Source organism: Papilio polytes, unplaced genomic scaffold (genome assembly GCF_000836215.1).
Source record: "Papilio polytes unplaced genomic scaffold, Ppol_1.0 DF822178.1, whole genome shotgun sequence".
NCBI lineage: Eukaryota > Metazoa > Arthropoda > Insecta > Lepidoptera > Papilionidae > Papilio > Papilio polytes.
In genome coordinates this window covers 2,315,777-2,331,668 of record NW_013527026.1, presented here as the reverse complement: position 1 = coordinate 2,331,668, position 15,892 = coordinate 2,315,777, and the positions used below count along the sequence as shown (strand labels likewise).

The 15,892-nt window shown below is 32.8% G+C and overlaps 3 protein-coding genes across 5 annotated transcripts in view; 2 read left to right on the top strand and 1 right to left on the bottom strand.

Moving 5' to 3' along the window:
• Positions 1-312: 312 nt before the first annotated feature.
• LOC106106678 (tyrosine-protein kinase transmembrane receptor Ror) lies at positions 313-5,225 on the top strand. Its single transcript, XM_013287302.1, has 4 exons — positions 313-2,826; positions 2,953-3,095; positions 3,520-3,669; positions 4,156-5,225. The coding sequence occupies exons 1-4, from the start codon at positions 538-540 to the stop codon at positions 4,505-4,507; spliced, it is 2,934 nt and encodes a 977-aa protein (XP_013142756.1). The 5' UTR covers positions 313-537; the 3' UTR covers positions 4,508-5,225.
• A 614-nt stretch (positions 5,226-5,839) lies between these two features.
• On the bottom strand, positions 5,840-12,661 carry LOC106106735 (zinc finger protein OZF). 3 transcript variants are annotated; one of them, XM_013287379.1, is made up of 10 exons: positions 12,449-12,661; positions 11,795-11,920; positions 11,288-11,459; positions 10,569-10,874; positions 10,264-10,499; positions 9,910-10,025; positions 9,566-9,674; positions 8,526-8,678; positions 7,468-7,663; positions 5,840-7,181 (listed from the first exon to the last, which is right to left on the bottom strand). In XM_013287379.1, exons 1-10 carry the CDS (start codon positions 12,542-12,544, stop codon positions 7,060-7,062), a joined length of 1,632 nt encoding a protein of 543 aa, XP_013142833.1. In that variant the 5' UTR covers positions 12,545-12,661; the 3' UTR covers positions 5,840-7,059. The 3 variants fall into 3 exon arrangements, with proteins under 3 accessions (XP_013142833.1, XP_013142834.1, XP_013142835.1); XM_013287380.1 differs by lacking the exon at positions 5,840-7,181 and having other exon boundaries at positions 7,524-7,679; XM_013287381.1 differs by lacking the exon at positions 5,840-7,181 and having other exon boundaries at positions 7,612-7,697.
• Positions 12,662-13,076: 415 nt separating this feature from the next.
• Positions 13,077-15,892, top strand: part of LOC106106401 (beta-1-syntrophin) — a 9,231-nt gene continuing 6,415 nt past the window's right edge. The window contains exons 1-3 of the mRNA XM_013286978.1: positions 13,077-13,818; positions 14,211-14,405; positions 15,811-15,887. Coding sequence (XP_013142432.1) covers positions 13,323-13,818; positions 14,211-14,405; positions 15,811-15,887 — 768 coding nt within the window. The 5' untranslated portion in view covers positions 13,077-13,322. The remainder of the gene's footprint in view (positions 13,819-14,210; positions 14,406-15,810; positions 15,888-15,892) is intronic.

The following is a 15,892-nucleotide window of genomic DNA, read 5'->3' as shown; positions in this document are numbered from 1 at the left end:
AATATCACTAAGGAGTTTGAGTTTTAAGTACCACTGATATAGACAAATCTATTTATTGAAATAAATGAATAGGTGGTTGATTAGAAATTACAGCTTTTGCTTTGTTTAGAATTAAAAATGACGTTACTGACGGTTAATTTTATCTCTTTTATTAGTTTGACTCCTCGTCATCTCTACCAATAGCAACAATCAGCGCCAAAATCGAAAAACCAAATTAGCACCAAACATCACGATTTATAGCCGTCCATGTCAGTGCTAGGTACTCTGTGCTCCTGCTGATTTATTTTAGGTCGCTTCCGCCGCTTCTGTCATGTCGTCTATAGTCTTTGGTCGACTGCTGTAAGATTTTGTTGGAAGAGTATCGCATTACTCGGGCTTTTAATTAAATTAAATTCAAATAACAATTAAATCTAAGCACACGATTTCTTAAATACTATTCTACAGTTTTATTATTTCCAATCATAAATTATATAGTGATCATGTGATTCATACATAGAGAGAAAGCTTCGAAAATAAGTGTTATGGAAAACATCAGTCATGTATATCTTTTGTGCGATTATTGCTTTCTGCTTTTTACGTGAAAGTTATACTTTGAATACCGATAAAACAGATTCGGTATCAATCATAAAGGGAAACTCAACGCCGGAGCGAAAAGGATGGAATATCAATCTTAATATTTATTTTACAAAAACACTTCCTTCGATCATACGAAGACCATCAGGTTCCGACGTCCGACTCAGGTGCGAAGCTATAATGAATTTCACTAAAGTGGAGACTTTCACCAAATACAAGGAAGGTATCGAGACATCGTTAAAAGAAGCCCCTCCTGATTACATACAACAAAGACTTATGAAAAATTTAAAAGCCTATTGGCTCAAAGATAACAGAATGCTCTCAAAAAACGAAAGGATTAATATCTCTACTGTAATAGATAAAACAAATGGCACAATAGGAACAAGTATTAAATTGAAAAATATAGATTTTAATGATGAAGGCAACTATTCCTGTGTTATAAAACAAAATCATGAGAAAAAATTAACTACAAAATTGGAAATCAAGAAGAAAGTGGCAGATGTCGAAAACTATGAACTGCCTACTTATACACCTTTGTTTTCCAATATTGGGGTAAGTGATGAAATTGAAGTCAATATTAAAACTACTCCAGAACTGAAGTTTGAAGATATGACTGTTGATAGCAGCTTAAAACCTCAAAATTTATCTGTTCCTCGCAAACTTGAACCTTTGTGTCAAATTTATGTTGGGCATGAATGCAGCGCTCATCTCAAAGACAAGTTTGTGTACATCCCTTATGACACAACTCAGGCAATCTTAGAAGACAAACTATCCAAAGCTATAAAAGTTACACAGTTTTCAAAAGACATTAGTTCACATTGTGAAGGTTATGCAGTGCCAAGTCTCTGTTACTCAACATTTCCAATCTGTAGGGACCCTGAAACTATTAATAAAAATTTCTATAAAGAGGCAAGAAAATTGACAAACCTACCAAATGATCATATAGATGATTTGCCAGAAATATTATTTGAGAATTTACCAAAAGATTTTGCACTGAATGCAAAATCTAGTAAGAATTCAACATCTAATATCTTCAATTACCGTTATAATTCAACAGTACTAAGAAGAGTTTGTAAACAACATTGTGAAATATTAGAAAATGAGTTGTGTCAAACTGAATATGCTATAGCTAAAAGACATCCTCATATAGGTCAACAATTGACACTGGAAGAGTGTCAGGACTTGCCAGAAGATGACCCTGATTGCTTGAAAATTGACATAGGCACTATGATGGTGTCAGATGATGAATGCTATTGGGAAGATGGCAGTGGGTACTTAGGGAGAGTAAATGTAGCCAGTAATGGAATGCCTTGTGTAGAGTGGTCAAAGCAGCTCCGTGTCAAGTTAAAAGATTACCCTGAATTAACAGGAAGGCATAGTTATTGCAGAAATCCAGGTGGACTCAATACTCAACCTTGGTGTGTTGTTGAAAAAGATGGAAAAACAGATATACAAGTCTGTGACATCCCTAAATGTGCACATAAAATATGGATATATATTTTGATTATATTTTTACTTGTAACTTTAATTATTGCTGGATTAGTCACCTGTCTCTGTTATAGACATAAAAGTAAAGGTAATGCAGCAACTATCAGAGACATAAATCTACCAAATGCAGATAAGAATATTTACGGTAATTCAAGATTAAACTCTCCAATTGAAATGAATGAACTATTGACGAATCAAAATTTAAACAATCAGCCACATTTGACTGTGAGAAGTGCGAGGGGCAACGGCGTCCTTCGTGTACCTCAATATTCACTATCACAAATTAAATTTTTGGAAGAACTTGGTGAAGGAGCGTTTGGTAAAGTATATAAAGGAGCTTTAAAGAATAATGGAGAGACGCAATATGTCGCTGTGAAGGCTTTAAAGGAAAATGCATCAGCGAAGACACAGGCGGATTTTAGACGTGAAATTGATTTGATTTCAGAGCTCAGCCATGAGAACATTGTATGTATAGTTGGTGTAGCGCTTAGAGAAGAACCATTATGTATGTTGTTTGAGTTTATGGCTCGAGGAGATCTTCATGAATTTCTCATGGGCAGAGCTCCTCCTTCCGGAAAAGGCTTACCACCTATGAGATTGTTAAATATTGCATTTAATATTGCATCTGGTATGCAATATCTTGCCTCACATCACTATGTCCATAGGGATTTAGCTGCTAGGAATTGTTTGGTATCAGATGATTTTATAGTAAAAATATCAGATTTCGGCCTTTCAAGAGATATTTATAGTTCAGATTATTACAGAGTGAGTATTTTGTTTTTATCTTTTTAATCTATAAGTACCATTTTTTAAAGCATGAATCAGTTTTGATGATTAATGTCACATAAATCCTTTGTTTCCAAATATTAATGTTTATTATTTGTTTTTTAGGTGCAATCTAAAAGTCTCTTGCCAGTTAGATGGATGCCACCAGAGTCAATATTGTATGGTAAATTTACAACAGAAAGTGATATATGGTCTTACGGAGTAGTGTTATGGGAGATATACAGTTATGGTCTCCAACCATATTATGGGTAAGTAGAATATATAGTTTTTATTATATAAGCTAATGTAAAGGCGACCATTGCCTATAGACGTGAACCAGCAAATAAAATCACAAAACGAACGCACAGAAAGTCCATGCTTCCGTGTCCCATCCCCCATTCAAATTTCCCATCCTTTTCTTTTACGAAATGGTAGGAGGTGGTTGATGGGAAGAAGAGGAGGACTGAATTTTGACCTTCAGCAAACACACTCGTTAGATATAACGCGGAATGGCTTCCACTAAACATTTGTCTTCTGTGTGGTCATAGTATTGTACCGAGCGTGCCGACGTATTGCGAAGATGTTAAAGCAGGCTCTACCTCTGTTGTCTCTCTTTGTAAGAGAAAGATATAGATTACAATTAGTTTTTGTAATGGGTGATAACTGGCGATTATAAATGCTTTTCTTCATTAGGTATAGCAATCAAGAGGTGATATCTATGGTCCGCGGCGGAGAGCTGCTCGCCGCGCCGACCAACTGCCCGCCGCAGATGTACGCACTAATGCGCGAGTGTTGGAAGCACACGCCACAACGTAGACCCAATTTCGAAGATGTTGTCAACAGGTAATAAATCAGTATGCCTTTTTTATCATACTTATATTATAAATGCGAAAGTTTTTCATGGATGGATGGATGTTTGTTATAGAATATAATTTGGCATAGAAGTAGAACATAGTGGAAAAAACACATAGGATACTTGCATTTTTTTTAAATCAACGCGGAGGGAGTCGCAGATACAATCTAGTATTTATATAATTGAAGGGCCCAAACTAGCAGCAAGAACACCAAAATGATTGTCGACGCCTATTTTTTGTCTCTTTCTCGCATGGCAATTTTATTTGAATTTACTTACCCCTGTAAAAATTATGTTTTTGTTAAAGAAATGCAGTAATTGCTTCTTAGCAGTTAATACTATATCATTACTCGCTGGTATGTGACGGTTGGTCGCGTTAAGCATTAATTTCTATGTGTAGTGCAACAGTTTATTTGCTTTCCATTAAAGTTTATTTCCACTACGTCAAGCGTGTAATGAAATGTTTCTCTTTTCAGATTACAAGAATGGATACAAGTTGGTGGTTGTCCAGAGAATATTCCATTGGAAGGAAGTTCTTGTAGCCACAGACCAACTACATCCACAAAGGATCAACAAGAACGGGCACCTCTTTTACCACCACATTGTTCCTCATCAAACGGTTCTTTAGCAACTGGGAGCTTAAAGAAATTCAGTGCAGCCAGTTCTAGTACCAAAGTAATGGATGATAACCGATCAACATGCAGTGAAGTCCCACCTTTAGCGCCTAAATCAAAGAAACATAGCTCTGGCTCACTCATAGATGGAGATAAGGTAACAAGAGATACAATTGTTAGAATACCAAACACTCATTTTAGTAATGATATTTAATTTCATCTAATTTGCTATCCGTAGTAAAGCAACTTTTATCAAATTAAATTTTATTGGATTGTAACAAGGTCTAATTTTACTTTGAAGTTTTTTCAAGCGTAAAAAACAAAATTAAACCTCGTGTCAATTGTTTAAAGTTCAATTTTGTTTGCGTTAAAATCTCTATTCAATATTCTATTCAAATTGTCTGTGAATAGATCTAACATAAGTACACGACTTGTACAAGTTTAACGTAATGACTTGTAGCGTTTGAAGAATTATTTATGAATTTGAAATTATGTTGGTAGCTATAATATAGGATTGGATTGTGAAAAAAAAACCTCATAAAATTCCTTATCATTTAAACATTCTTATATTAAAATCATACATCATTTTTAATTATGCAACAGTTTATACTAGAAGTCCACAAGAAATCACTTTTCAGAACAGTATTAATGTACACTCAAAATAACTATTCCAATTTCATTCAAATATTTTCACCAACAAATATATTAAAGAAAACCATATTCACGTGTCTTATATTATGTAACAGAATACATTCCATCTTTGTTAATTTAATCATAAAAGACATCAGAGAAAGGAATTAAATAGTGTGAAATCACTGATGGTTAGGAAATTAATTTCCTCGGTCGAGCTAACAGCTTAATGAATATAAAAATTTATTACAGTAGAACCTCGATAAGTTAAAGTCCAAGGGAAACACAAAATATTTTCAGTTATAGAGGTTTTAAGTTATCAAGGGTCTATGTTGTAGAGGTTTTGGGCGCTGATGGAAAGGGACATATTACTTTTTTTAAGTTATCGAGGTTCTACTGTATTATTTTTTAATCTCCCGTATTTTTTTATGTATTAATTAATGAATTGTTATATTTATGTATCCTCGATATTCAAATCTATATATATTCTACTTTTTTTTTGTCTCATGTTATGTTTTTTCTTGTGTTTGCTCATGTTTCAATATATTTAGATGTAAGTAAAAATGTAAACACAATGCAGAAAATTTGCTACGATTATTAAATTATTTTATCATAAAAAGTATTAGATTTAGTTCCTACATTTTATTTATTACATATTTGATGTCAGTTGATTAGTATTGCAGCTTAAAAAATTCTTTATGACTTTATGTTATACAAACATTTTTACGGCACTGTTTTTGTAATATTTATTTTTATTGAATTAGAAAAACTAAATAAAATCCCCCGTACCTTTAAGTAAGTCGCCTTATCACAATTTATTTATTTATATTTCATAAGTACTTAAAATACTTCACTTAGAGACACATAAATTAAGAAAAAGCCTATGGCAGAATATGGAATAACGTGCCGGGCAAAATAATTTTTGTACCAAATGTTAAGACCACAGTTAAATAGAAAATCCGTAAAATGTTAAGACCTAGAGTATTAAATTTGTCTTTGTAAGATTTATCTTCTAAAAATACCTTTAAAAATATTTGCCAATACAAATCTGCCTTTAAAAGTACCTAAATTTGCCCTTAGATTAATTAAAAAATGTAGATTATATAATGTAGTTCGGCAAGTTTTATATTATTAGCTACAATTAGTTTTTATAAAACTTTGTATAAGTACATTACAGTTGGCTTCCACTGCGGAATGTTAAAACATTTTTTATACAATTTGTTTTTTACATGATTTAGTAGTGGAAACCGACGTTAATTTTAAGTAATATAAGATGTTATTACAATTGCTATATAATGAGGAAATTAAAAAACAAATGTCATCCATAGACAACGATTTGATACAGCTTCACACGACAAAGTTTTCAGTACATAAGAGCAAAATACGCACTTTTTTTATTTATCTTATACACATAAAGCAATTTAAAGCATAATTAATACTTAAAGAAAGAGATAGCTAGTGTTTGTCACTTGCGAAATGGAACACTAAATGGTGTATTTAGAGTCTTCGCTGGGTTCTCGTAATACGTCTGTCTCTTTTTTAAAGTAATAACCATTGTTAATGTTCTCATATTGTCATTATTATCCTTTCAAAGGGTGATCCAATGTTTTTTTTTCACAAAATTTGAAAAAAAAAAAACAGCACAAACAACAAAACACTGCCAATAATCAAATTGCAATTCGTCTAAGTGAAAATAAAAAAAAAACAGATATAATATTGTCATGACATTACTAAAAGCATATTTTTCTATTGTGAAAAAATGCTTAAACTATTTGAAAGTAATAGTCGTGCTATTAAAATAATTTGATATAAGAAATGTAATTTGATGTTATTTAGAAATAATTGTAACCTTTTTGTCTACATCTTATCTTGCCAGTATTGGGGACATTTCTTAGTGTACAATTTTTTTAAATATTTTGATGAAATTGTTTCGTTAATGTTTCTACCCTCGACTTTATATACTTTTGTAAATTAAAAAAAAATTATAGTACATTTTGTACTTGCCAAAGACTCTTTTGTATGTGATACATTTACTTTTTTTTTACTTAGGTATAATCTGTATTTCTATGGTAATTTATTTATAATGAAATGTTTCGAAATATTTTATTGTTTCATTTATTTAAATTAAAATAGTTGTTAATCTTCGGGCTTGACCTTTTTGTTTATCAAGAATTCGCCGTGTATCTGCATGTGTAATTTGAGGTTAAATAATGTTGTAAAACCTTTACCGCAATTTTTACAAACGTGTGGTCGTTCACCTGTAAAAAAAAAACGAAATGTAAAGTTTCATTTTTAATTAAGTTCATTTTATAGTATAGGTTGAGAATCGAGTTGACAAACGGACTAATTTTAGTCCGTTTCCCTTCCCAACATTTTCTTATACAAGAAGGATGGAAAAGAAAAGTAGATTTGACGGTGAAAAGGCATAGGAAGGGGAAGGGAGGACCTTCTCCGTTGATTGGTAGGCAACGTATGGACAGCGATCGCTTCGCTTTCTCGGCGAATTCAGGTGGCTGCTCGTTTACCTTATGATATAAAGTATACCTGTGTGCAAACGGCGATGCCGGATCAAGGAGGAGCCGTTGTAGAACTTGGCGGGGCAGTACTCGCAGTGCTTGGTGCGGTTGCCCGCGTGCTTGTCGCGGTGGATTTGCAGCGCCACCTTACTCTTGTACGAGGCGTCACAACTATCGCATTTGAACGGCTTCTCGTCGCGATGTGTTTTCAAATGACGAGACAACTGAGGTTATTAGCGTCTATTAGTCATTTTTTATCTAACATAAAGAGGAAAAATTTGTATTTTTTGACTTTTGTATTGAACTAACTCAAAAATTACTTGGCCGATTTCAAAAATTCGTTATCGCTGACTAATATATTACTAATATTATAAACGCGAAAGTTTAGATGGATGGATGTTTGTTCATCATTGTAGCATCAACTGCTGAACAGATCTCTATAAAATGTGACAGATAGTTAGAAACAACACATAGGCTACTTTTGTTTTTTTACTCCACGCGGACGGAGTCGCGGGAGAAAGCTAGTAGGTTATATTTTTAAATTACACGTGGACGAAGTCGCAGCAGCTAGTCTAGAACAAGGTGAAAAGTTCTCTGCCCCATAGACAAGGGACTATGAGCGATGTCGCTTGTAGAATGGATAACATGTGTCAAAATGTATGGTAATAAAAAAGAAAATTATTGTCTGTTCAATACATTTTATACTTTTCAATCATTGATAGCGATAATTGAATACTACATTATCTATAATAACCAAATCTACTTTAAAATCATTGTTTTTTTTTAATTTTATTGAGTAACTGTTGCTCGCGACTTTGTCGGCGTGAAATTAAAAAAGCCTATGCTTAAGCCTACTCACAGAAAAATTAACTTTGTTATGGTGAAAGGGCTTCGGTTCTAAATCGGCTTAGTTCTTGAGTTGTTTCAATACATACAAAAATACAAATATTTCTTCTTCATAACATTAGTATAGATAATTGAAAAATTAAAAAAAATCGATACACACGTAGATACGAAGGAACATAGTCTCTACCTATCCCTTTGCATTACGGTCATTATACTGTAGGTTTTATTCAAAATACTTACCCTTATTGATTTAAGCATTTTCATCCCGCATATCGGACACACTTTGGAATTTTGTTTACAATGATGTTGGTCGAGTTTTTCTTGACATGGAAACAGAACGCCGCAGTCGTTGCAATACACCTTTGATTCTGTATGTTTGCCTATAATATGACTCTGGGGAATTAAAAAACAATATATTTAGTTTAACCCTTAATTCGACGGAGTTTTTTGTGAGCAAAAAAAAATATAGTCTTCTTTTTGGATATGTATTTCAGTAGAACTTCGATAAGTTAGAGTCTAAGGAAAACACAAAATATTTTAAGTTATAGAGGTTTTAAGTTATCAAGGGTCTATGTTGTAGAGGTTTTGGGCTCTGATAGGAAGGGAACATATTATTTTTTGAAGTTATGTAGGTTTTTAAGTTACTAGGGTTTGAGTTATCGAGGTTCTACTGTATGAATGAAATAGGTTTTTTTTTATTACTTCTTCGCCACATAGGATGCTATTTAATTAAGGGTTTAAAAAAGTTTAAATGCTTAATATAGGAGTCAGTTTAAGCTATACCAATAAAACATAAACACACAAATCCTCCTTGTGTAGGATGTCAGCAATCATAGCATATTATTGAATATTTTTTTTAATAAAAATTCTTACACTTTCTACACACTTTGGACTATATATATTCAAGCTATTAAACTTAGTGAGTAGTAACTACAAGCCAATAGCAGCAAAGAACCAAGGTTGCCATGGTTACTTAAATTCTCAGCCAATAGCAAGAGCCATCGTTGGCATTTAAATTTTGATATTTATAATTGTCAGTTTTACGGAATGTAAAAAAAGGTTTTACTGATGTCATTCCTATGAAACTGAAATAACTAGTTATTAATAAGTTACTTTGCACAAATTATATTCATCTTATAAAAAAAAACTAGCTTTTGCCAGTGACTCCATCCACGTTTAAAAAAAGTGACAGTAAATAGCCTATGTTCTTCCAAACTATCGTCAACAACTCCACATCTATGCCAAATTTCATTAGTAGTAATTTAATAGGATTTAATTACCCTTAGACAGCTAATATATTTGGTTGAATAATCACATAATTTACAAACAAGCGATTTGTGATTACTATGTTTTAACACGTGTATTCTAATTTTCGATTTTGTGTTGAATCTGAAATAAAAGCGATCAAATATTTTTAAAACATCCAGAAGAAAATGTAAAAAAAGTTTGAAGTGTTATCGTATTTAAAAATTAAAGAGCAGATTTACATTATTCCAGTCCAACGATTGAAACCAGCACTAGATTACAGCTAAAAAAATTAAACATTGGAATGAATTGTTCGGGTTTACTTTCCAGTTGTAAAGCGCTGTAGCGGAATATTTAAACTGGAAGGCCTTTTACTTACGATTCCCCACAATTGTCACAGGTGAATTGTTTTTTAGAATGTACACTCCATTTATGTTTACGTAAATTTTGCGGTGTCCCAAAACTCCGCTCGCACTGGTTACATTTTAAATGTACCTAAAAAAAACATAATAAAAAAGACTAAAAGATTATAACAAGAAACTATTATATCTAGAAATATTCTACTGCAACTTCTAGTTAGTTAAACTAGTTATAAAGGTATTTTACTAATAAATAAGTTAAAAAAAACGATGTTAGAGATAAAATGTTAACTAACCAACACAAACGTAACTTAAGATTAATAATTTTAATAGCAATTTGAAATTTGGTTATTTTAAGTTTAGATAATACATACACTTCCATCGTAATGTGTGTTCCTATAATGATGTTCCATATAAGTGGGTCTCATACAATATTTATCACACAAATGGCAACTTGTTTTTTTTTCTGGTGTGTGTTTTAGTCTATGACCTAGCATTTCCGGCCATTCCTCAAATTGTTCGTCACATAATTTACACATTGTATCGTTTTTATGGCCTTCTAAGTGAAAAAATAATTCCTTTTTATCATCAAATGATTCTATACAAATACCTGAAAATTTATTATGTTGGTAGTCTGCAGTGTAGGTATATAAAGAAAAAAAAATCTTAAAATGTTTACCACAATGTTGTTTTGTCTTCATTACTGCAGCTTCTTCGATTTTTAAATTTTGTTTTAACTTCACTGCAGTCCCTTTAATTTTTAATTGTTGTTTTAATTTTACTGCTGCAGTTTCTTTAATTTTTAATTTTTGTTGTATCTTTGGATTAACGTTTTTAGTTCTTTTCATAACTTTGTTTCTAAGAGGTCTCTTCATTTTCACATTTTTCTTTTTAATATACCTCTTCCGTTTGACCGCATTTTCAATTACAACTGGTTCTTTCATTTTTCTTTTCCTTAAGATTCTCATTGATTCATTTACTACATCTAAAATTATATACATTTAATCATTACAAAAAACAATACATAGAGAACTTTATTTAATATTGCTCACAACTACATTAGCATGATTAACATAGCTTTTGGTGATTAAATGGTGACATCTGCCTACTAGTTTTTAAGTTATTTTAATGTACTGTTATGTACATACTGTTAAGAACAAAATTAGTACCGTGCTGTAGAATAGGCGCAACTCTAGATTATTGGCATAAACGTCACATCCCTAGCTGACAGCTGTCAATGTCACTAGAAGGTTGGATATTGGCGCGCATCCTGAGCCCTGACGAGAAGTGTTGCTCTGAGTTTAAAGTGACAGTATCAATTAAATAAGTTGTCTAAAAATACAAACCTACAAATATTTCCTCTTTATAATATTAGCATAGATTGTTTTATAAACATACCTTTGGACACATTTGTTGTAGCTAACGAAGCTATATCAAGTGTTATTTTAGTTTCAACATTATCATCATCATGAATATTGTCGGAGACTTCAGAATCTATTGCTTCAACCTTAACTTCAGTATTTAAAAAGATTTTAGAGTTTATGGTATCATCAGGATCATCTTTGACAATCTGTAAGAAAATAATTAATAATATTGTAATAATATGGCTGATATAAATGTATGGAAGAGTAGCATATAATGTACCGACCCATCATAGGGACAAGAGCAAGTTGATAAATAAAATAACTAGGTTTTCAGATGATATTTGAGGACATAAGAATAACACTATTACGAAATACAAAATATAACATAAATGTCTTGTGAGCGCTTTGTACTCCTGTCTTCTGTATGTTCTTCTGCTTCTTTGTTTTTTATTGTCTACAGTATATTAATTTGGTTGTGAACTTTGAACATGCAATTGGTGTACCTTTCCAATAAATCAATTAACAAATAAAGGGCACTCACATTTAATAATGCATTTTTCATAACAGATTCTGATGTAATACATCTATTTCTAAAGTTCATAAAATAATTCACTGTGTTCCAACAATCAAAGCAGATATCCTGCGACATTTTATCACCTACAGATATCTGTAAAAACAACAAAAACAAGGATGTGCTGTTACAGTCAATTACAATTCATTTCATTATTAGCATTCAGATAATCCATAAAATAATATAACAAAACATACACACATATATACATTTATAAATATACATTTTCATGCTATATAACCATCAGACATAAAAGGGACTAAACTTTAGTCTATAGCAGCAAAGAAACAAGATTACTATTGTAACGGTAATTATTAGCCAATGGCAAAATTATTTAAGCATTTGAATTGTGACATTTTTAACTGAATGGAATATAAATTTTACTAATGTTATAAATGCGAAAGTTTAGAACGATAGATGTTTGTAAGAGTTTGTAGCTTAAACTGCTGAATGTATTTCAATGAAATTTGGCAGAGATGATTACTTTTGTTTTTGTTAGGCTAATTACTTTTGTTTTGTTAATTCCACGCGAACGGATCTGCAGGCGATAGCTAGCAGTAAAATATTTTTATATTGTTATGAAGACAAAACCCCACGGAAACAACTAGTATTATATCGATATACCTTAAGTTCAGTTAGTAAATTATACTGAATAGCGAATGGTTCATCCAAAGATCTCATTTCTTTATTAGTTTCAAGACATGCCCGACAAGCAACCATTGTTTCACTATAAGTTTAAAATTTCGGAAACTTCGTATTGTCTCAATACATAACTATTATTCATGATATAAATTGAATATTGATTATATTTTACATTTCTGCTTCATGTCACTTGTCACTTTGAAACTTGTCAAGTTGTCTATGCCTATCGTATCAAGTGCAGTCACAGAGAAATCAATGGATAACTTATACTCCACCAAGAAATTAGATGAAACTTAGGAAAATTATTTTTAAGACGTTGTTTTAACCTTTTTTTACCTAATTGTACTTAATTATAAATAAATAAGCAAAAGCCTAATATTTTTTCTCAAAGGCTTTTACTTGAAACAAGCACCGGTTTCTGGTTTTCTTCAGATTTTTGTTTAAACGTTTGAAATCCTCAAGACTCCACCTAAAACGTAGCAAAAACATAAATGAATTTAAAACTACCATTTTTTGCTAATTTAAGACTGTCAACATAGTTTTATCATTCGGTCATTTTATTCAAATTCGAATTTCGAACTTAATTAGTCATTCATTCTCCAAAATCGGTGTCGGAGGGCGGACGAAACGTCAAATTTATGTCGTAATATTGATTGTGCAATGAATCTGTGTTTATTTGACGATATTATTGAATTGTCATACTTATCGAAACCTTGGAGAAATAAAAACGATAATGTGTTGAATTAAAATATAAACGCGCACCTTGATGTTTAATTTTATCCATAATATTTTACGAAAAGGGAATATAATTTTGGTATACATTTATCGAGTCAATTATAACGATTAAATTGTAATTATGGTGGAGAACGGTGGTTCCAGCGGTGGAAGCGAGAGTCCCAATGCGACGTGTGCCCGGTCAGGACTGCTGGAGACGTTGGTGCGCGGTGTCTGGTACCGAGTGCATTGTTCTCTCGAAGATGATTACCTGAGCGTATCGTTAGACGATGGCTACGATGCTACCACTACTCTTAATGGAACATTAAATAACAATAACGTAGAAACTCCAAACAGTGACTTCACAGAGGTGCCTGAAGCTATTGCCAATCAGAAACGCCTGGTGCAAGTTGTAAAATCAGACAATAATGGTTTAGGTATATCTATAAAGGGAGGGATAGAAAATAATATGCCTATATTGATATCGAAAATTTTTAAAGGCATGGCCGCTGATCTTACTGAACAATTGTATGTTGGTGATGCTATTCTTTCTGTTAATGGTGAGGACTTGAAGGATGCAACACATGAAGAAGCTGTGAAAGCATTAAAAAGAGCAGGCAAAATGGTGCAGTTGGAAGGTAGGATAAGATACTCATTAACATATCTGGCCTAGACAATATTATCTCTGTTTAACATATTCATTGAATATGAGTTCATAGATATAATTGTTTCAAATTAAAATGACCTCTTAATTAGGTTCAAAGTAATTAGGGTTGGCATGTGTGCTGTTGTTATTGTGATCACAATACTAGAACAATTTTACTTATGACAAATACTTAGATAAGTTTTAAAAAAGTAACCATGCTACAATTTTCCTAATTGACTTTTGGGTCAGTAATTTCAGTTACTAATTATTTTATTTTTATTCTGTAAGTTCCATTAAAATCTAAACGACTAAATTCATTTTGACAATCTCAAATTCATATTTTCCCTTGGTATTATCAATAAAACAATACAAAATTACTTCTAGTGAAATATCTGCGTGAAGTGACGCCTTATTTCCGTAAGGCGTCCATCATTAGCGAAGTTGGTTGGGAGCTGCAGCGTGGCTATATGGCTGAGGCGCCGCCCTCGCCGCCGTCACCCAGGCGACGGCGCGCGGACACCCGCTATGTGCCGTTGCTCATGGCTTGTGTGGCGAAAAACCTCCGCCACCATGATCCAGGTAATTAACATTCAGTTTTTTTTCTCTTTATTTTTTATCTTTATAGGGACTTTGGTTCCTTAGAACATGTCAGTCCCATAATATTATACCTTAAACTAAATACCGAAACCATACAATAATAAACAAACACAATACAAAATAAGAAATTGAAAAATAAAGAAAAACCAAACACCATGTAGCGGACTTTGTCCGTTAGGTCCGTCAGTGACTAGGCCAAAGCAGACAGAAATCCACCAACATGGTGTCTTAGAAGTTTGTGCCTCTCTCTCACTCCTGTTTAGGGAACACTCTATCAACAAGTGTTATATGTCTTGAACAACTAATTACCATTCTATAATCCCTTAGGATTTCAATATGAGTATTGACAGATGAGTGTGCTGAAGGCCTAATTTTAGTCCTTTCCACTTTTTTCTTGCAAGAAAAAGATGGAATGAGGCTTTGGAAAGGAATGACATGCGTATGTATATGAAATGTCCCATTTTTGCCTGTCTCTTATGTTAGTTAAAGGTAGACAACACAGCTGTTAATGTGGATCTCTGTGAACAGTGTGATTTTGAAGTCTAGACCAAGAAATTAAAATTTTAAGCTAGCTAGATGTTTCGTTTTTAAAGCATAACAATTGCTTTCTGTTCAATTCAATGACATTGGGTAGTTGGTACTAAGGTATCAAACCTTACAATTGTGAAACTTCAAATAAATTAGATAGTGAATTTAATACCCATGTGTCAACAGGTGATCAATATCTTGTTACACTTGTATTACTTACAGTGAAACCCACAAACCGTTGCAATTTAATATGACGCTATTTGTGGTCACAATATTTTAGTCATGAATATCACTTGTATGTTATGTTTTTTTTTTATTTGTCTAGATTCAGCCTGATTGAGTATAGGAAAATTTTATGATATCAGAATTTTGGTATAGAGTTGCGTTTATACACCTACATTGAAATTTTGTTTAGAGGCATAAAACATAAAACGAATGTCTATGTTTTCTACAAGAATCAACTCGACCAATATAGTGACATTTGTTAAAAGTTTTATGTGTATCACAGACCGCCAGGTACCATCCTCACCATTTCAATGGCTGGCATCCCACAACCCTGCGGTTTTCGCATAACTTTCTGCCTTGCACAGCCACGTTGTGGAACGGTCTGTCCTCGGTGGTATTTCCAAACCAATACGACTTAGGGTCTATCAGGAAGCGAGCCTACCATTTCCACAAAGGCTGGCAACGCATCTGTAGTTCTGGTGTTCTGTATGTCCATGGGCGTTGTTGATCACGTCGGAGTTCCCGTTTGCCCACTTTATTATAAAAAAATGTAGTTTTCTGTCTCCCTTCAAAAGATAATACAAGATGCAGACATCTTATTCACATATAGAGAAATCGTTCAATATGTTTATAGAGGAGCGTATAATCGAGTTGTACTCGCCTGACGGGGTGCATGCGCTGGCGTTGCGAGCGGGGTGCGCGGGCGCGGCGGCGGG

Excerpts from the sequence above, each read along its gene's own strand:
- LOC106106678 (XM_013287302.1), top strand. The coding sequence starts at position 538 with ATGTATATCTTTTGTGCGATTATTGCTTTCTGCTTTTTACGTGAAAGT. Across the intron at positions 3,096-3,519 it reads GGTCTCCAACCATATTATGG|GTATAGCAATCAAGAGGTGA; the intron begins GTAAGTAGAATA and ends TTTCTTCATTAG. Across the intron at positions 3,670-4,155 it reads TTCGAAGATGTTGTCAACAG|ATTACAAGAATGGATACAAG; the intron begins GTAATAAATCAG and ends TTCTCTTTTCAG.
- LOC106106735 (XM_013287379.1), bottom strand. The coding sequence starts at position 12,544 with ATGGTTGCTTGTCGGGCATGTCTTGAAACTAATAAAGAAATGAGATCT. Across the intron at positions 11,460-11,794 it reads TGAAAAATGCATTATTAAAT|ATTGTCAAAGATGATCCTGA; the intron begins GTGAGTGCCCTT and ends ATTTTCTTACAG. Across the intron at positions 10,500-10,568 it reads GAAGACAAAACAACATTGTG|GTATTTGTATAGAATCATTT; the intron begins GTAAACATTTTA and ends ATAAATTTTCAG.